The 21,439-nt window shown below is 39.2% G+C and overlaps 1 protein-coding gene across 1 annotated transcript in view; it reads right to left on the bottom strand.

Moving 5' to 3' along the window:
* The window catches only part of CERK (ceramide kinase), a 36,124-nt gene extending 17,370 nt beyond the window's left edge, over positions 1–18,754 (bottom strand). The window contains exons 1-6 of the mRNA XM_065743567.1: positions 18,511–18,754; positions 11,374–11,487; positions 10,167–10,289; positions 8,575–8,700; positions 8,102–8,165; positions 3,004–3,149 (exon numbers count right to left, since the gene is read on the bottom strand). Coding sequence (XP_065599639.1) covers positions 3,004–3,149; positions 8,102–8,165; positions 8,575–8,700; positions 10,167–10,289; positions 11,374–11,487; positions 18,511–18,643 — 706 coding nt within the window. The 5' untranslated portion in view covers positions 18,644–18,754. The remainder of the gene's footprint in view (positions 1–3,003; positions 3,150–8,101; positions 8,166–8,574; positions 8,701–10,166; positions 10,290–11,373; positions 11,488–18,510) is intronic.
* Between the last annotated feature and the right edge of the window lie 2,685 nt (positions 18,755–21,439).

The raw sequence follows: 21,439 nt of genomic DNA, 5'->3' as shown, positions 1-21,439 counted from the left end.
CAGTGTCTTTTAGTTACCACACTACAGTGTGGAACTGTGTGGTTCCTATAACTTCTGAGTACTTTCAACAGGAAATAGTCAAGTTACACTGGCAGATTTAAAGAATGACTGCAATACGGAAATCTTTAAGTTAAAAAAGATAGTTGAATAGAATTCTACCTTTATTCATGTACATTACAATACAAGTTACTTTGTAAAACTATACAAAAAAAAATCATAAGAATAGTTACATATATTTTTAAAAACAAAAGACACAAAGGATCAGAATAGTCCATTGCCAGCTATGCTAAAAGGGCCAAGCAAAGGCTTTCTTCAGAAAGTGAGAATCACGCCTTACAAAAACTATTAAATTTTAAGAAGAGAATGGGATTCTGCCTATGAAATAAAGCTGACTCCTCCAAAAAAGATCATACAGATTTAATGCTAAAACAATTTAACATTTTTTTCATTTGTAGTTTCAAACCTTCATTCAATTAATTTACCATCTCTGAGCAAAGATCAAGCCTGCTGAACTGAGTGCTCATTTCCATACAGACAATCTTTAACAATCAAAAGCACAGCAATGTGTCACATTAATACAGCAGAACTACAGACAGTCACCTTATCCCCAGGCTCCCGTCAACACTGAATAAACTAAAGAAAATCAACTAGATTTTAGAACTTAATCTCTGGGTAACATTTGTCTTCAATATCAACTGACGTGTTCCTAAGATGGTAAGTACAACCAACATTTTATGAACTGAAAAAACATTAGGGATAAAGCTTTCCTCTGTTTATGATTTGCACAGCATTATTCTTTTAGGACTGTTTGTTTAGCTAAAAAAGAAAACAAAAAAATTATATAAAGAAATACAACCACTTCTTTTTAAGGATTTCATTTATCCTGGAACAAACTCTACTTTCTTTGGGAACCAAGGGATCTACTAGAGTCAATACACGCTCAGAGCTTTATCACATCAAGTAAAGCACACTGCCTCCCAGCAGTCGCATAAGCACCACAGAGGACAGAGGCTGGAAAAATAAATAAATCCTGCTGGCTTCCAAGCACACCACAATGCACAGACTTGGCTATTTCATACTGAATTGCAGGTCTTTGCAATAGCTATGTATGTTAAGAAAGGGTTAAGATTTGTTCAGTGAGTTTAATAAACAGACCAAAATCACATTCCTATAACAATTACTTCTTACTTTCATTAACGAAGCGTTATAAATATGGTACAAGATACAGACAGATCGAGACATGAATTATCTTCAGTGCTTCCAAAAGACTAATTAACAGAATTTCAAGCTTCCTTATACACCACTATAAAGAATAATGAGAATAATGAAGTGAAAACGTTTGAGCCTTAGCACTGATTACATGTCTGTATCTCAGGTTTGTTTAGGAACACAGCAGGTAGTAAACATTCAAACAGCAAACAGCTACAACAGAGGACAATATCCACAAAAGCACTAAAGCACATCAGAGAAGAAAATGACTTGATATATGTTAGCAATACTAAAGTCTCAGTGAAGCTCACACGTTTTGGTTGCAATTGGAAAAAAAAGCATTAAGAAACTGTTGAAAAAGCAAGGTTAATCTTTCAATTTTATGATGCTTATAGCTCATCTCCTTTTCCTATGGGCAAAGGAACAGCTTTCAATAATGACATTCTGTTTGTTCTAAATTATTGTCACTGATGTCACCAACAGCCCAATTTTTCTGAAACCAAATAGTGTAAGCAAAACCTGTTCATCTAATAAATAAGCCTGTTTAAGGGAAATGAAGGGTGGAGCATTTCATATCCTACTGTTCTAATATACATCTGATTTTAATACAAAACTTCAACAAATAAAATCATAGTATGCTTAGACATAGTAAGCACTACACAGAACTTTTAATGTACTAGCTAATAACAGGAATGAAAAAAACAAAAGGGATATTCACAGTACAACCTGCAGGTAACTATCCTTACTGTACTGCAAAAATAAGTTAATCTTGTTTCAAGCAACAGTTCAGACATTCAGGTTTAGATGCATTCTTCCAAAGATACAAAGTGCATAAACGAGACACCTAATGCCTGAGGGTAGAAATATCCTATTTCACCTGATGTATTTTTATTGCTGATGTTAAATTTTCTCATAAAGTCTGTGTTTTAGTTGTGGTCAGACACTCATTTCACATCTCAGTTCTTTAATTCAAATCTCAAGTGTCTGGCAAGGAAAAGAGAACAGCATACCAATGGCACTGAAAAGTGCACTTGTCTTTCCATACACTCCTTGAAATCGCAGAAGCCACTGAACAGTTTTGAGAATTAATATAATTTTGGATAGCACTGTCACGCAAGTGCCCTTTTGAAGGTATCCCACAAATTGGAGGGCCGTTCCATTTAACAGCAAGGTCCATCCAAAGAGTTACTGTGTTCAATGAAGAAGTTCTCATAAAAAAAGAAGTTATAACGACAGTAGTTAGGATCGCCTGAAAACATGGTTGAACTGTGAAGCTGTAGCTCTGCACCTCTAAAGAAGTAGTCAGGGCAGAACATGTGCAGCTATGTCTGCAACCTGGGGACTGATCCTTGGCTGCAGTTCCTGAATGCAAATGTGATAAGAACTGAGAGGGGAAAAAAAGAAAAAAACAAAACAGAATCAAACTACTGTCAGAACACCGAGAGGTTCTCACTGCAATTCTAACTAACCTTGTCGTGCACGTGGAACTGGAAAACTATTTTTTTTTCCCTCCAGGTAAGTCGCTGTTCAATGAATTTCACTCATTAATGTGTTCAGATGAATAAAAGCATTACTGCCAACGTCTTATCTCGTATTAACATAAAGTAAGACATAAATTAAAAGAGATCAAGAAAGAATAAATTCTAGAACTACACATTTAGGACTTCACTTTTGTGTTTTTATGTAACACTATCACTCGTTTCTCACACTTAAGTCTAATTCTGAGAAGTCATGAAGAAGAAAATATTTCAAGTAGAAATCAAAGAAGTAATCTGAAAGTTAACCCTTTCTTACCAGCAGGAATTATGCCAATCCTTATATTGCACTGGACTAACGGTGCTTTGGGATTATTTTGGTCTATGCCAGAGTCCTTCTGCATTCTTCCAATGAGACCATGCATCACTTCACTGAACATGCCGTCCCCACCAACACAAACAACACTGCCAGGAAACACAAATTAGAATGCACACTAACAGTCAATAAACAACATGGCAAATGTTCTACTTAGGGCATGCAACACACATCAAAATAGTTGTCTTTTCTTCATCCACTACAGACTATAATAGCCCACAGTCAACTTAGCATTAAACAAAAAGCAGAAAAAAAAATTCAAGCTACACACAACTATAAATGAACCTAGACAGTTCTGTAACGTCTGAAAAATGTTGAAACAACCTAAAAAAACCTCTCTATCCTCTACTGTTGTATGCAGACAGACATATCAGTGGAAAATAACCACACAAAGAAAACACTGAACAAGACTGTACATATAGCTTCCTAAGTAAGCAAAGTGGCAATTAGGTACCTTTACAAAAAGGGAAAGGTAAGTTACTATCTGCAGCTTCAGACAGAAGTGATTTAACACTGCACATTTAATAGGGATATACATTACATGAAGGTCAGAAACAGAAAAGCACATGCTTGCATGCTCTTTTGAATATGCTGCGAGCCCAAACAGACAGAAGTCATGTATACCTAAATAAGCACTCAGAACAAAGCAGAGTTCTAAACATTATTAGAAGCAAAACTTTGGTTTGCAAAATTAATTCAGGTCAGAGTTGGTGCAGCAGCTACAAAGATCCTCAATATGTTAAAGCTCAGCAGAGTCCACACCCAAGCAAATACTAGTAAATAAAAGACTATTTTACAGCAGTATAAATTTCAAGCACAATAATAAAACGTCCACTCTAGTTAAAGAACGTTTATGATTCTGGTGTTCAGGAGACTGCCATTCAAATACACTTTGAATGAAGATGTGACAAACTGAAACTTATGCATACATGATTAAGAACATTTACTGTTTTCTACAGCAATCATTTCCAATGTAAAACCTAACACTTCCTCTTCCACGTAGCCAGCAACAGATATTGCAGAACAAGTACATACCCCACGGACAAGTTAGCTGATTTAGTATTCAAGAAGACATGATTTAGAATTACTTCTTACTGTTCTTTCAGCATAAGGGAACCCTGAGAAACCAGTCATTTTTTGATTCCAAAAATGAAGAAGGCAGTTTTAGAAATATATTGTCCAACTCTAAGTCAAGACTTAAAGAGACTAAGAGAAGGGAGAGAAGGGTATGGGAGAAAAGGGTATTTGTTTTTTATTTTCATAATGAATTTGAACCTGTCTCATCTTTCTGAGCAGCCTCTAAGAGGAAGCAGGCAAGTTTCCATGTCAGTTTAAGGTCTGTGCTGTGCCAGTAGTGTTCTTTACATAACAAATAATATGTGTAGACTCAGTGATGACATAATAATATGAACCTGTCCTACTGAGGGTAAATACCGACAGTTTAAAAAATGTATCATATACACAAAATTAGGACAAACTCATTGCAAACATCAGATCATCAGTGTGTGAGACACAGGTACCTAATGGAGGACTACAGAAAGACAGATCTTCTGAGAGTTTTGTGCATTTTGGATTTATTTTTCTAATGAACTAGCATTTCACTAGTTAAGATGATATCAGTAAACTACAAGGACTGATCTAAAATCAATGGTTCCTATTTTATTATGCTGGCCTATGACCGCAGAGGCGTATGTTGGTGCCATGGCAGTAGGGGTTGAACCTTCCCCCCAGTACTGCATTTTATTTTGCTGCTGTGCAACCAATGGCAGCAGAGGAGCACGCTCACAGAACGGTGTCTGACACAGATGTGTGTACGAAGCAAAGGCGTGTCACTGAATGTGGAAAAAATGAAACACACTGACATTCATCTACACTTAGTGAACATTTGTGGAGAACAAACAGTGGATGTTGGCATAGTGAGTGGACAGATATGTTTCAGCAGTGGAAAACAAGCCACACTATAGACAGCCTTACAGACTTTTTTTCTACATGCAGGCATCACTCATGCAAACATAGCTAATGATGGTGACAGTTGAAAAATAGTGTTTTGTAGCTGATAATCTGCTCTATCAAACAGTGTTACAGGGCTCTTTGTAGCTGTCGTAGTTTCCATGGAAATAAATAGGAGGCATTGCTTTCAGAGCAACCTACGTAGCTACACCAAAGGACCTGAGTAGCAAGTCCATTTAAAAAAAAATAAAAAGTTTTAAATGATCCGCAGTCCCTTCCAAACTCAATCTCTGTGAACTAATTAAGAAAACTAGAAAAAGAAGGAAATAATTTTACATAGGCTTGTTCCACTATCATCCTTACCCATAACAGATTTATTCTACTCACAGTCATTATTTGCACAGTATTACAGCATGCTGCAGTTGTTCTACATAACAGTGTACAAGAATCTGCACTGTGTTAATGCATGAAGGAGTACTTTAAGCAACCATCGTCAAGGGGAAGCTGCTCTACCAGTAAGCTATCAGAATAGTATGCTCACCACAGGAAATTCATATTAGGAGAAATGGGAAAAACAAACAAAACACAAAAGGTTTAAACAATATGCCTCAAGCACAGACATTCAGAAGGCTAGGAAGCAATTATCATTAGGAATCTTTACCTAGTTCCAAAATATTCAAGCACATCTTTCCCAAATAGAGAATTTGAGAGAGATGAAGTGAAGAATCTTATCACTCAGTGAAGGAAAAGTCACTTAACAAAAGTGATCTGTGAGGACAGGTGAACAAGCAATGGATGTAGGAATCCAAAAAGGCTTTTCCTGTATGTGAGAAGAATCAACTAAAATTGGAGAGGAACACACATCTACGACTCTTTTTTTCTTTTTTAATTTGCCATTTAACCAGATGATCTGCTGCTTAATAAAGTAGCATCAGTAAAATAACTGCTTCCCAATATCATAATTCAATCTAGAAACTTTTGATCATTGCAGACAATGATCAAAAGTCAGGCTTAGAAACACAGCTGGCAGTTCCCAAGCTAATGGCCACTCAGGCCTTGTCTGGGAATGGAAGAGTCGAGAGACTCTGAAGACATGCACTACTCTGGCCAGCTGTTTATCCCAGTCACATTAAAGAAAGCAAAACCAACCTGCATCAAAACAAGATTAAAATGAACTATCAAAGAGATTCAGAAATTCTCGAAGAAAAAGTCTAAACTAGACATTGCCTGAATCTGTTAAAAAAAATGTTTCAGGTATCATTTCAATTAGTCACACCTGCTGTAAATGCAAATTGCCAAGAGGAGATTCTATCACATTTTAGAAAATAACTTTGCAACAGAGAAGGCTCGTTCTCCTTTTAATTCTGCAATATAGCCCAAGATGGTAGAACAACCTCTGTTTGGAACAAAACAACTCAACATCCTATTTTTAAGCTTCAGATTACTCCTCTTATTCCTAAACTTCGTAGAACATGCAACTATTGCAGTTTAATACAGATGTGGTGCACAGTGAGATTCAGCTGTTTTTGTTATGTGGTTTTGTTTCTTTAACTTGAAGAGTTAACAGCCTTTCTTTAGAGGCAAGGATTCTCTCTGCTCATCTTCACACTTGCATGTTAACAACATCACTTACAGTCTATTTCCTTCCCGCCAAAGTCCCAACATTTGTTCAATGATTTATTTTCTTGTGGCTCCTAAAAACTATTCTCTTTTACTTTTCTGATGAAATGGCAAGCAGCCCTAATGAGAACATAAACATGCAAAGCTAGCAATGACACAAATAATTTGCATCAATAGTAATTTACATCAATACAAAGTGTTAGAACTTTCACGCTGAACTACCTCTCAATGCTTCTATAGATTTAGTCCAGTAAAGACCGTAACATTGCAGTAGAGACCAAATCCTCCCCTTTAAACTAACAAGTCCAGCTACAGGTTCTAGAACCTCATATGAGAGTAGCTTGTTTAGACAGCTGCTGACAAACCCTGCAGGCCACGATTACCATTTTGGGAACTTCTTCTTAAAACAGGCAACTCTAGACACTGACATTTTCTTCTCTATTCTGTTATTTGAATTGTTATCAACCTTTAATACTACATATTTTATTACTTAAGCCGAACGAAAAGTTAAAAAATTGCAACTATTTTTTTTCTAACTTACTTTCTTTGAATGTTTGCAAAATTAAGGGAAGTGTTAGTATGGCAAACAAAAAAAAATGCTCATTTTAATGCAGGTCTAAGAACTTGCTTTGAAGACGGTGAATTCGATTTGTGAATTTAGTTTATAACAATTTGCCAACATTATGTGCCTACTTGGTTTACAATCATACATACAAATTTGTGAGAATACTCTGAAGAGGTAAGAGATTTTTTATTTTTGTAATTTACCAGCTTAAAAGCACCTGCCTCCAAGCACAGGAAGATGTAACTTTAAAATACTGTAGTTATGAAAGTTTACTTACATAGGTTCTGCATATATTTTCATTATTTTATCACTACATAACTCATTTTACCTCATGAAATGAAACTGGAATGACTAATTTACTAAAACATTTTGCTTCTACAGCAGACATAACAGAATGCACTTAAACTGTTCAGCTAGGTCTTCCTCTAAACCAGTACCTTCACAAACAGAACAAATACAGGTGAAAATATAAAGCTAAATAAAATCACAGTTAATTGCACTTGGCAAGAGTGGTTTTACACATAGTCAAGAAGCTATTAAAGCAATTTTTTGGAATCATCTATGTGCCAAAGTCACCTACACTACAAAACACTTTATGGTACCTTCCAGTATGTCACAGAATACTCAATTTCTGGATCAGCAGAAGTAATCTTACATTGATCTGTACAACAACCTCATGCAAACATCATTATATTGCACTTGAATATATTACGTGTTGAACATGTCTTCCTTTGATACTTCTAAATGTGCACATCCTACTATGGAAAACACACATCCCAGATCTTTGATCTGCTGCAAAAAACATATCATCAATCAATACTATTTTAAGTTAGAGATGAGAACACATTACAGAATATATCAGCTAATTTAAAAAATAAAATAAAAGTAGCAAATGAAGTTACTTACCCATCATATTTGTTAATATTAACTTCAAATAAGTTGTCCTTAGCATGGTTAGCATGTTCAGTTACTATGAAGAAATGAAAAAAATACTTAAAAATTAATGTTATAAAATATTGTTATAAAAAGGTATAGCATTTGTTACAATTGTTATTGATTTATTAACAAGGATAATTCTATTGCCAGTATGACCATAAAATCAACTTGCCCATAAGCCATGCTTCAAATAATGCCAAGGAAAGAATTGAAAAATAGTGAAAATGTAAAAAACATTTCACTAAAAACTATGCAAGAGAACAACTGTTTTTAATCAGTAAAACTGAAAAGAAAAATGTATTTTATAAATGGACAGATTCGGTAGCTCAAAAGTACCAAAACTTTAAATAAATAAATAAACATCAGAAAGAACTAAGCTACGCAGAGATACTTTGAAGAGTCTATATAGTGTTCATTAAGATATTAAAACATTAATTACTCACTGACAACATCAGTAGAGATAGAAGCCAAACTGAAGAGTGGAGCTACTTTCTGTTCATAAATCCTCTTCCCTTGTCGTTTTCCTCCATACGGGTTAATATACACAAGCAACTGCTTTGGTCTGCATTCTGACATAGAGCACAATTATCTGTTAGAACATTTGCACTTCCTCAATGTTCTAAATTGTTATCTGAATAGAATAAACAAGTATTAGATCAATACACTTGCAAAATAAATCCAGCCAAATAAAGCCAGACTGTTTGGACAGTTCAAAGTTACCAAAGGCTCAAAGCCCTACCTTTTCTGAGAACCTGTTACCTTTTCTGAAAGTTACCAATAGAAAAAACATTTGTACTCAGATGGAGATAGCTGGCCAGGCTGCATGTCTCACAGATCCAATTAGTGAGTGCACAAAGCCCGTTTCTTAAATGACTTTATTGGAAGGCAGGCGTAATGCGTAACACATGCGAAAGAAAATCGTTAGTAAGACACATGCTTTCAGTGCCTGTTCAAACAAACATTTTTTGTTAAATATCTGTTTTTGGTCTCTGAACCTTACATCCTTAATGCCTCACAGGCATTTTAGATGTGCCTGTCTCCATTCTTTCTTCTGGCTCTGGCTCTTAAATGGAACTCAGACCCATTTTGTAGGTATCTTGCCTCCAGTCCTGCCTCAAACCCACCTCCTGCTACTCACACCCCGCCCCCTGGAGGGTCAGCATTACTTTGTGTTGTCTAGGCTACAGCTGAGACCAGCTATCCTTATCCTGCTCAGACACAGCTGAGGCTGTGCTACTGTTACTCCTGTATTGCCTTCTTTTGCAGAGTCATTTCCTTCTTACTACCCACCCACCACCCACTGTGCTCATATCCACTTGTTCTCCACCAATGTTCAGCAAGTGTAAATGAATGTCAGCAGTTGTTTTTTTTTTCTATTTTTTTTGCATAGAGGCATTCAATGACATCTTTGCTTCATAGGCACTTCCATGCCAGATGCTGTTTTGTCAGACTGCCCCTCTGCTGCCATCTGTCACACGGCAACAGCATGTAACAGAACATTGGTGGGGAGATTCAACCTCTACTGCCATACCACCTACATCTGCCTCTGGCATAGTGGGCCAACATAATGAAAAAGGAGACGTCACTTTTGGAGCAGCCCTCATACACTGACAAAAGTCAGAGAGTGGATATGTGAAGCAGAAAGTCACCCATTAATGTAATGACTGCTATTAATACTTGTCCTTGGATCTCCAGAGTATCTCAAATTTCCAATCGTAAACTTGTTTTTTTCTCAAAAATAAAAACTTTCAAAATTTCTGCTAAGTTTCCACTGTGTCTACTTTAAAAAAAAAAATACATCTAGGGAAAAGGTGCAAGATGCTTTTAGTCCTGAATGATGAGAGTAAAATACACCTTTAGTAAAGCTTAGGAAATATGTGCGATGCAAAGTAATGGCAAGAGAAGTGAGACATTTCAATTCCCACCTCACTTTTTGAGCCTCAAGAGTTCAAAAAGGTATCAGAGATCTCAATCTTAATTGACACGCATGCCTGTAAAACTGTGCTGCAAATGTTGGTGCTTCAGTTGAACTTACTCTGCATTTCAAGTAATTCTTTCAGTGCCTGTATCCACTGGGTACACAAGTACTCATCAGTACACCAGAACGTCACGTCTCTGCACCGCCAGCGGTGATTTCGAGCTTTTTTCACATAATAAACTATTAAAAATAAATAATGAGAGACACAATGAGACTGTTCCACAAAATGGCAAATGCATTTCAAACACATCTCTGAAACATCTGCATTTTTAAAGGACAGGTAATTAACCCCTGGTATGTATTTCTGCAAATGAAAGGATTCAGACCATAAAAGGTAAAACTGAAAAAAATAAGTGAAAACATCAGCTCTAGGTCCCTGCCTTACCTCATATGCCAAATGCAATGCATTCTCCATAAACTGATACGCAAGACATACACAAGTTCACTATACATATACAGATTTTTTAAGCTAAACTGGTCTGCATTATCTAACTGATATAAATGGCCAAAAGCTTATAGGGGATTAGCATATTCTTATACCAGCTCCCACGTAACCAACAGAACAGGGGGAATTTAATTTCATAAATCTGAAATTTGAGAATAGTTTAAAAGTTTTTAAACTATTTTCTATTTTCTAGTAGTCTAAACTAATAATAGAAGAAGTTTAATTTATCTCATGCATTTTAACTAGGTTAATGAGAACAAGTTGTTCCTTTTTTCATTGACAGTATCACCAAACATTAATACTGAAGGACTGAATATGAAGAAAGCATTCTTTAAGATAAACCTTTGCTTTGTGAGTAATTCCACTTATGCCAACTTTGCAGCACTGTTTCCCCAAAACAATCTGAACATTTTCTTGGCACTTTAAAATCACAGTCAATAACATAAACATTTATATAAACACATTCTGACAGATAGGGATAATTAAAAAGAAAAAAGAACAAACAAACCCCAAACATTTAGGGGTCATTTTCTCAGCCTTCTGATTCTCCAGTAAAACAGTATAAGGCATTGTTCTACTGCAGATTCATCTAGCAGCAGAAAGGTAACACATTATCTAGCACATCACTATGCAACCCAAATAGCACGAGTTCTTAAACGGGTTTAATTTTCCAGAAAAAAAGGAAACAAATACATACTGGAAGATATTTTACATGCATCACCTCTGTTAAAAATAACATTCATTCTGGAGATTCTTTTCCAGCCTGCCCTATGATGCCTCCAACAAAACAATCAGCGTGTGAGCCTCTACATGCCTTACCTGTGAAAGCATGGGGCTTTGCCATTTTTTGCCATTTGCCAGTACTTCGCTGTTTCTTGTTCAGTTCAGTTTCTTCTACAGCAATGATCTCAGAGGTTGGTACAAAACAGCTATCTGTATGAACACAAGGTTGTACACATGTACATCTTAAAACAGCACCAGAATGTTTATCTCTATACGTGATTTAGTTGTACATTCAGAGCAACTCCTTCCTAAACACAGTCAAGAGTGTAAGTAGAAATCTGCTGAATATTTGCAGCTTCCTCCTGCATGTACTCACAACATGCCACCCAGAACCACTTATGAACTACCTCAGTTTATGTTTAAAATGTCTACAATTTCTGTGAAAGGTAAATATTCTGAGTATAAAAATGTTTGTTGCATGAAGCCAAAATCCAGTAATGCTGCTTCTGGAGCAAGGAAACTGATCCTTTAGTGACCCCTAACCCATATATTTGACAATGAATAGCATAAGTTATCTCAAAGAATGTACATCTAAATCTAATGGCAAAGACTACAAAGGCCATTTGCCATTCTCAAATAAGCCAATGGCTTATGAAAGAAGGGCATTCATATGAATTCTATATCTTTAAATCCCAATAAGCTTTAAAACTTCCAGATCTCCTGAGAAGCAACTTCTAAATGTTATGTTTATGCACTGTTAAACGTATTTCCCTTTTATCAACATTAGTTCTGAAAAATGCTTTTAAAAACCTCTTTTTATTCATTGTGGAAGAATTTCCTCCATCCAAAAATTTTTTTTCCCTCTCTGATGGTCTCTCAACACATTCTCAGTCTTCCTGAGTCCTGCCAAACAGAGGAGTTTGTCTCATTTTCATTACCACTTTCAAATTTCCCTGCTTTTATTTTAACTTAAAAAACTGAAGTGGAACTGAAAATGCTGTGTATTTATGTACAAGCAAGCAGCATGCAGACAGGATGTATACAGAATCACCAAGGTTGGAAAAGACTTCCAAGATCATCTAGTCCAGCTGCTCACCTATCACCAATAACTAAACCATGATCTTCACTGTGTTCTGAAGGGTCCAAAACTGAACGCAGTGCTCAAGCTGTGACCTCACCAGGGCTGAGTACAGAGGGATGATCACTTTGCTGTTCCTGCTGACAACACTATTTCTGATACAAGCCAGGATGCCATTGGCCTTCTTGGCCACCTGGGCACAGTGTTGGCTCGTGTTCAGCAGAGCATTAACCAACACCCCCACGTCCACTTCTATGCAGTCTTCCAGCCACTCTGCCCCAAGCCTATAGCACTGCCTGGGGTTGTTGCGGCCAAAGTGCAGGAGGACCCAGCACCTGATCCTGCTGAACTTGATCTCATCAGCCTGAGCCCAGCTATCCAACCCATACAGATGCCTCTGTAGGGCCTTCCTATCCTCAGGCAGATCAACACTTCCTCCCAGCTTGGTGTCATCTGCAACTCATATATAATATGCAGTCATAAGAGAATATCATTTCTCATATAGTGATATAGCTACCGATGCTAAGAGATGTCAGACAAAAACAAACAATAGTTTTGTTACTGTAGACTACTCTACATTTCCTATATTCCTTGCTAATTTAAACAAGTGCCACATTGGTAATAAGGAATGTAAAATTAAAGACCTTTCATGACCTCTTCACAGTGGTGACTACAACTCATTTGCTAGTAATTTAGTATTGTTTTCTTTTTTTCTGTCAGCAACTCTTCCCAATTGTTCCTCTGTAAATCTGTGGGATCAGAGAATCTTTCAGAACTTCTAAACACCAGCTATGACAGTAATGCCCCCCAGTGCTATTTTAGCAGCTCCTCTGCTCTGACAGAATTCACCAATCTTACAGTATAGTTAAAAGCACACATTCCCCAATACAGGAACTACAGAGGGCCATAAAGATGCAAAATTCTCTCACATAAACACATTATTCAGAAATTCCCTACTGCTTATGAAAACTAAGCTTTGTGTTTGAATAGAGCTCAAGAATTTCTGTCAGGGCCTTCTGTCCCTCTGCCCAACCCCCACCCCAGCAGGGACCCCCAAAGCAGGGTACCCAGGACCACAGCCAGGCGATTCTGGACATTTCCAAGGCGGTGATCCACTGCCCCTGGGCAGCTGTGCCACTGCTTAGCCACCTGCACAGTGCTGAAGTGTTGTCTCACATTTAGATAGCAGCTGCTGTGTTCCAGTGTGTGCCCACTGCCTCTTGTTCTGGCACTGGGCCACTACCAAAAATAGCCTGGCTCTTTTTTCTTTGCACTGTCCCTTCAGGTATTTATAGACATTGATGAAATCCCTCTGAGACTCCTTTTCTCAAGGGTGACCAGGCCCAGCTCCCAGCCTCTCCTCAAAGGACAAGTTCTCTAGGTCCTGCATCATCTGGGAGGCACTGTGTTGGACTCTTTCCAGTATGTCCACATCCATCTTGTACTAAGCACAGCACTCCAAGTGTGGCCTCTCCAATGCTGAGCACAGAGGAAGAATGACCTCCTCTATCTGCTACTGATATTTTGCCTATAATGCAGCCAAGAACACTATTAAGACTCCTCAGCAGCAAGGGCATACTGCAGCCTTGTATTCAGCTTGGCACCTACCAGGACTCCTGCGCCCTTCTGGGCTGAAAAGGAGAAATACAGTGCTATCACAGTATAACTAAGAGTTACAGAATCAGAACAGTTTGGGTTAGAAAACACCTTAAGGACTACACAGTTCCAACTTCCCTTCCATGGGCAGGGCTGCCCCTCACCAGCTCAGGCTGCCCAGTGCCCCATCCAACCTGGACCTGAACACCTCCAGGGATGTGGCACCACAGCTTCTCTGGGCAGCTGTGCCAGGGCCTCACTGCCCTGTCAGAGCAAACACTCCCCAACATCTAATTTAAATCTCCCCTCCTTTAGTTTGAAACAATTCCTCCTTGTCCTATTTGCTATCTTCCTAAGCAAAATTCCACATGAAATATCTTGCTTTTTCTTACCTTTCTACTTTGCTTCAAGAAACTGAATCTCAAGTTCAAAAAAAGCTGAAGTACAGGTCAAATTTCTTAAGCTTAAACTCAAACAACTTCACACATTTACAGTTTCACGTCTCACCTTGTTCAGTGTCCAGCATACAAAACACAATAGAGACACTGAGCTGTCAAGCCAGAGCAGCTGAATGTACAGACATGGCAAAAAACTAAAGTAATCCAGTCACCAGTCTTCCCAGCACACTGACTGTTCCACTCATCACAAACTGACAAACCACCAACATGACACCTGTGTTAAATGCATACTGCTTCTCCCCACATTAAGCTAGTGAGGAAGAAAAAACCCACACCACAAGGTGAACACACTAATTGCTTTCTGAGAAAAGGAATTGAAGGCTGCGAAGTGCATTTTCTCTGTAAGGATGGGTTTTAAGTGTATCTCTGTCTGCAACTTCCACAACACCTCCAGAGTTCGCAAGCAAACTTGCTCAGAATGCATCAAGATTTGTTCATTTATCACTGCCAATGATGTACTACACAGGCCAAATTCTCCCCAAAAATGTGATAGCTCAGTGCACCAAAAAGATAAAAACAGCTGTAATTACTACATTTAGTTTACTGTTAAATAATCACCTCTTGAGTACACTGGCATTCAGAATTAATTTACCAATATGGCTGCTGACTTAAAAATGTTAATGACTAAAAATAAAAGCCACTTTTTTCTCTCACTTCAAGAAGCAGTTTACTGTTACAGACAGCATGAACAGTAAGGTTGATTTTTTGGGGTCCTAAGTTTAAACTCTCCCTTTATCAAGAGGTGAAAAAGTTTTATCACATTACCTGAGGAAAAACAAAATGTGCCATCAGCATGAGGAAATAAAAGAACAGCTGAAAACAACTGATCAACACAGCTTTGCATAAGCTACTTATGATTTACAAGTCAATCTCAAGTACAAGTGTTTCAAGGTTGAAAAAGAATGTTTTTCAGCATACTTGAAGAGATGCCTAGGAAAAAAAAAGTATAGCCAGAAGTGAATGGGAAGCATGTGAAGAAATTCAGATAAAGCTTTTCACTGAGTTCATACAAATCCAACCAGAGAACAGGAAATGGGAAACTCAGCACTGATGAGAGCCCTTGAAAACATGACACTGCTAAACAAGGTCCAGTAGGAGGAAGAAAACAGTACCAAGGAGTTAAGGGCTTAAAACATACCATGGCCCTAATAAGCACGTTATGTTTTTGTTATTACCGTCTCAATGACAGAATTAAAAGTAATATTGCTGAATTAATATTTATTTCTTCCCAAGTGGCAAAAAAAAACAATGTGAAAAAAAAAAAATCTGATTTCACATCTTTGTACAACATAAGATCTCCCCATATTTTGCAAAACCACACTTTTCCTAAGCAAAAGTTTCTGCTGCTTCCTATCTGATACTGAATTTGGATGTAGAAAAGAAGAGGTAGATGTTTCAGTATTTCTACAGTTCCTCTAACTATAGCACTTGCTCCTTATCGGTGAAAGTCTGAAGACCTTGACAAAATACGTACCAAATCACTTTAATTCACACAACTAAGTTCAAGTCAATAAATACTCAGAATACAGGCAGCTCTGATTCAACATTTTTAAAGATTGTTTCACTGCCATGACTGCCTACGCAACAACAACAAAAATACAGAATGCTTACACTGTACAATTAAGTCTCTATTTATGGCATACTGTACAGCAGTCACGTAGTTAAATGCTAAACGGATGAAAGATACCAATCTTGGTCAAGCTACACCTCTGAAATTATATGCTTCTAACTAACCACCTTCCATATTACAAAACTTACTTATATACCATCATGTACACTGCTCGTATTTCCAGTATTATTGCAGAGAACACAGTGAGCCATCCCAGGTCTTAAAAAAGCTGAAAAACAGAAAGATGGCAGTAATATAAAACTGTGACAGCACTGAAGCACAAGTTCAGGAAACAAACAAATTAACCAGGGCTTTGAAAAGTTACATCATTTACTGTACTATTTTCTACACACAAACTTCTGCGCTTCCAAAACACTTAAGCACTTCTATTTCTTCTCCCACTCTTCCTTTTCTCCTCTGATTCTACATATCTTTCCTGTAAGCACAGGAGAGCAGCCCCACACAGTAACAGGCCTGCCACTTAAATCACCTCCAAATGAGTACTGCATCAGAAATCACCTCAAAAAGGGCCTCGTTTATTATGTCCCACAGTGCCTCTATCACTCCCAGGATTCTGACATCTGTCCTGGAAGTGGCTCCAGGACAGGCTCATAGCTGGTTTGGCCCACCAGAGAGTAAATCAAGAAAACTTGTTTATAAGCACTTGTAAATTTCAGAGGTCTAATAATAGAGCTTTAAAGCTTCATGGTATTCTTTCACGGTCTGAAGTATGGGTGTCTTATATTTTGGCTTGCTTGGACTGCACTGAGTAAAGAATTATCTCAGACTGCACTTAAAATATATTATATAGTTAACGTACTTAACAAAATTTTCTTTCTTTCTATTTTATTAAAACACTAAAAAGAGAGCAACAAAAACACAGAATAGCAGGCTGGGCATGAATGATCTAAAGCAAGTTATCAAAGGGTAGAATGGAGTTGCCGTTGAACTTGCTGTAGCCTGACAGTCAACCAAGAACCTCAGAAAGGGATTTTTAGAAGAGTTTTACACAATTCAAGGCTTTTAGTCTCAAAAGGCTTTGAAATTTTTATTCCACATTCAAAATTCAGACATGTTCCTCCAGAGTTATTTTATATCATTTAGCTCAGTAAATTTAGAAAACTAATTTGTCTTCACAGTTTTAAGTTCATTCAGCTGCACACTTATTAAAGTATTAAACTGCCCTTCCCAAAAACACTGCTGATCAATAAACTAGACTACATCAAACTGCATATGAAACATAGCAAGAGGACAATAACGAAGTATCAGTTTGAGGCTATCATCATAAAGAGATGCATTCAAACCACGACCAAGTCCCTGTCAAGTAAACTGCAACAACAGATTCATATAGTTCTCCTCTTTGCCTCTTCTCCCTTCAAAAAGATAAGTAATTAAGGAAAATATTTAGGCAAAACAAGGTTTTCCTTTTACTACTCAAGTTTAGGAACTTGCCTGGGACTGGAGATATTTACATTCAATCTTCCTACCATAACTTTCTAGTCAACCCCTCTATTGTTCACTTTGTTCCTCTCTCACTCTGTCTTGGTTCCTCCACCTCTAAAGTGGAGATGACAGCAGTTATCCATACAACAGCAGCCGCTGTGAAAAGAAGGATGACATGAAACATTTACAGATGTTTCCATATGTAATATATGCTATGTATATATATATATGCTAATAGGTATACATGAATAACAGGAGTGATAATTATTAAAAAATAATAAAAAAAAGTCAAAGGAACTGGTAAAATGCCATCTAAAAAGAAACAAGAAGCCTGACATAACTACTACATCAGTATTTTCAGAAGTCATCCTACAAATCTGTGTAACTTCAGCTGTAATCTCTCCCACGTGCAGCTTTTTTAAGTCGGCCCGATTCAAACAACACAAATGGGAAACGACAAACAACTTTGTTAGCACATTATAGACTATTATAGTCTATATTAAATAATTCCAGCACTGGAACGCACACGAGTTAAACCTTCTGTTCCACAGACGCCTTTAGGAAGCAAACTGCTTCAAGTACAACTACTCAGGAAAAAAAAAAACAAAACACAGACATGGCCTCAGCCCAGAAGTGCTTTTTAGCCATACCTAAGTCACGTTGATGAAAAAAAAGTCACTTTTAAAGTTGCCTAAGTGCGTCATGTCCTACTATGATTAACGTAAACGCAACATTAAAAGCCACAGGCTGCCACGTATTAACAAAAAACAACAGCGTGAAATCAAACGAGCCGGCGGACTCCTCATCCAGCTGCAGGTCAGCTTCCTCCCTTTGTTACCACAGCCACATTCCCAGATGCTTAACAGCACGCTCTACAGAGCTCGCAGCGCTCACATCAGGTGCAGGGCTGCCCAGGGCCAGCTCTCGTCTCCGCACCAAGGCATGCGGCGGCCCGGCCCGGCCCGGCATGGCCCGGCCCGGCAGGTGCTCCCCGCCGCTCTCTCTCCCTCCGCGTCCCAAGGGCGCTCCGCACCCTCAGCTCCACTCACCGGCGCCGCGACGCGGCGGGCGTGGGTCGCGCCAGGCCAGCAGCCCCCGCTCCTCGTCTAAGGTCACCTCCCAGCAGCGCTGCCCCAGTCCCAGCGAGGACGCGAGCCGCCGGCCGCCCGGGAGCCGCTCCATGGCTGCCGAGAGCCCGGGCGCGGCGCGCTCCGCTACCGCATGGCCTGCAGCGGAGCCACGGCCGCGGGGAGAGCCGGCAGCTAACGGCTGCCCTGGCCCGCCGCTACCCGGCCTGGCCCCGAGGCGGGACGCGGCGTCAGCGCCTACGCCAGCAGCGCCGGGTCGGCCTCCGCCGCGCGGGGCGGGGCTTTTGGGCCCGGCTCGGCCCGGCTCCCTCAGCACGGGGTCAGGCGCTGCCGAGTGCTTTTTGCGGGAGGATCGAACGCCTCTCGAAGCAACAGTGAGAGGGTGATGCGTCTGCCTGGGTAATCCCACAGAGCTCTCAGTGTAACGCTGCCTTCTCCTCTGTATGATGTGCCATCCAGACCAGAAGGAATTTTCCCGTTCCTGGCAGTAATTCTGTGTGATAAGCTGTCGAGCCTTTGCTGCCCTTCATGTTTGCCATGAATCACAGAGTCACAGAATCACCCGCCCTGCCTTAGGCAGGATTGCCAACCATTAGATCAGGGTGCCCAGAGTCCTATCCCACCTGGACTTGAGCACCTCAGAGGATGGAGCACCCACAGCTTCTCCAGGCAGCTGTGCCAGAGCCTCACAGCCCTGAGTAACGGACTACCTTCTAACATCTAACCTAAACCTCCCTTTCTTTCAATTTTAATCCACTCATTACTGTAAGCACCTGAAGCTTAGTCAAAATATAAGTTGGAGTGAGGCAGTTCCTTTGCCTCTGACCTTATTGGAGACATGATTCTGAATATTTTCTACAGTTCAGAGAAAAAAAAAATGCTGATCTATTCCTCTTTGCATCCAACCCTGGGCCTGGGCACAAATCTCTGCTTCACAGAGGATGGCACAGAGCCCCAGCACAGGTCTAAATGCTTGAGTTTGCACAAAAGCACTCAAGGTCTGCTCTGAACCTTTCAGTGTACTCAGAGCATGTTCTGAAAACAAATGACCTTATCATTTTCTCCTGAACTATCTGTTAGGGATGGTCTTGAACAAGCACATTTCATATATTGTTGTCATCTTGTTTGTTGATGCTTGCAACACTTTTCTGTGGCCTTGAAAAGCATGATGTTGTCACCTTTATTTTGTCACACACCTTGGTGTCTCACGCTGCCACACTTCCAAGGAAACTTTCCTGTATCAATTGCATTACTCTTTATACTTTGGAATCCTTCCTCCCCACATACACCCAAACACCTGTGAAGTCCTTCATACTGAGGCTTAAAGTAAAGCTCATTTGTCCTGAAAGTCTGTTGTGAGCATTACTCAGCCAAATTCACTGCTTTGTGGCCATTAACGCCCTGCTGTTCCTTTACATTGTGCCAGTTATAGATGATGTAGCTATCTACATCAACTGTTACCATCTTTCTTCCACTAGGACTGTAATGTCCTGGGTCCAGGAAGGATCTTTTTGTTCTGAGTAGTTCCATATCTGGCATGTTTCACCCCTGTTGTGTTTAACAATGTTATTATTTCTACCAGCCACAACAGTGATGTGGAAACCACAGTCTAATGCAGGTAAAATGCTACAGGACCTCTTTCAGTGCTGAACTTTTCAGACACGCTCTAGGTGCTAACAGCTGTATTATTAAAAATATTATGAAGAGGTTCTTATTATCATTTTAACAATGAGCAGATTAGATCTAATCTTTCATAATCCACAGTCAACTGAATCAATATTCTTAAGCCATGATCCATGCTAGCTGTAGAGGTAAAAAGTTCACGTTTTTGCATCTCTTCCCTATGTGATTATTTCTATTCATTCTTATTAACTTGACAGCTTCTTTTGGCTTAGGCTAAAACCTGCATGTGTTAAACACAGAACACTAGCAGTCCTTCCAGCATTCAGCATTCACATTTCCTGTTTATATAAGACACCCTTCACTTCTTCCTTGCACACCATTTCAGCATAGCAGTTTTTCAAGCTCCTTTGCAGTACCAGAGGGGTTTTGATGCAGGAACTTTTAACAGTGCTGTGTTCGCCCTGACAGTCCCATGAACACCAGTGTTTGCTTCTTCCCTTAGAAAGTAATGGGTAACTTGGAGCCAACACAATGATGGTTTCCTTTTTTCTTCCTTTCCTTTTCCTTTTCCTTTTCCTTTTCCTTTTCCTTTTCCTTTTCCTTTTCCTTTTCCTTTTCCTTTTTTTCCTTTTCCTTTACTTTTTTTTATTTTACTTTCCTTCCCTTTTCTCTTTCCCTCTTCCCTCTTCCCCCTTTCCCCTTCCCCCTTCCTTCTTCCCTTCCCTTCCCTTCCTTTTTCTTTAATTTTTTTTCTTGTCAGTTTTACCAGTTTATGATTTTTGTCCTAACAACAATTGCCCAGAGATGTTGTGGATGCCCCATCCCTGAAGGCATTCAAGGGGGCAGCCTGGTCTAGTGGTTGGTGACCCTGCCCACAGCAGGGAGGTTGAAACTCAGTGATCATTGAGGTCCTTTTCAACCCAGGCCATTCTATGATTCTATGAACAAATGAGAAAGAACTACTTAAGGGTGACTGACTTGGTAAGCTAAAGTATACAAGTATCAATTATTGTTTTACTGCTTATTATATAACCCTACAATTACCACTGAGGGGCTGAAGCTGCAGAGGCAGTGATGCTGGCTCTGGATTTATAGCCTAAAATCTTGGTCTGAAGACAGCTGATGACAGAGTTCCACCCCAAGAAATAGTATGGCTTCGTAAGTGCCTCACTTTGTTCACAGGTTCGTAGAGGCCACAGGAAGGTCTTGCAGTTGCAGTTAATTCAGGAACTGTGATACACTGCATAACAAGCACTATTCTCAATGT

Source organism: Cyrtonyx montezumae, unplaced genomic scaffold (genome assembly GCF_038088225.1).
Source record: "Cyrtonyx montezumae isolate F1298 unplaced genomic scaffold, pur_monq_1.0 scaffold_3, whole genome shotgun sequence".
In the NCBI taxonomy this organism is placed as follows: Eukaryota; Metazoa; Chordata; class Aves; order Galliformes; family Odontophoridae; genus Cyrtonyx; species Cyrtonyx montezumae.
This window is presented reverse-complemented; position numbering and strand designations above follow the sequence as displayed.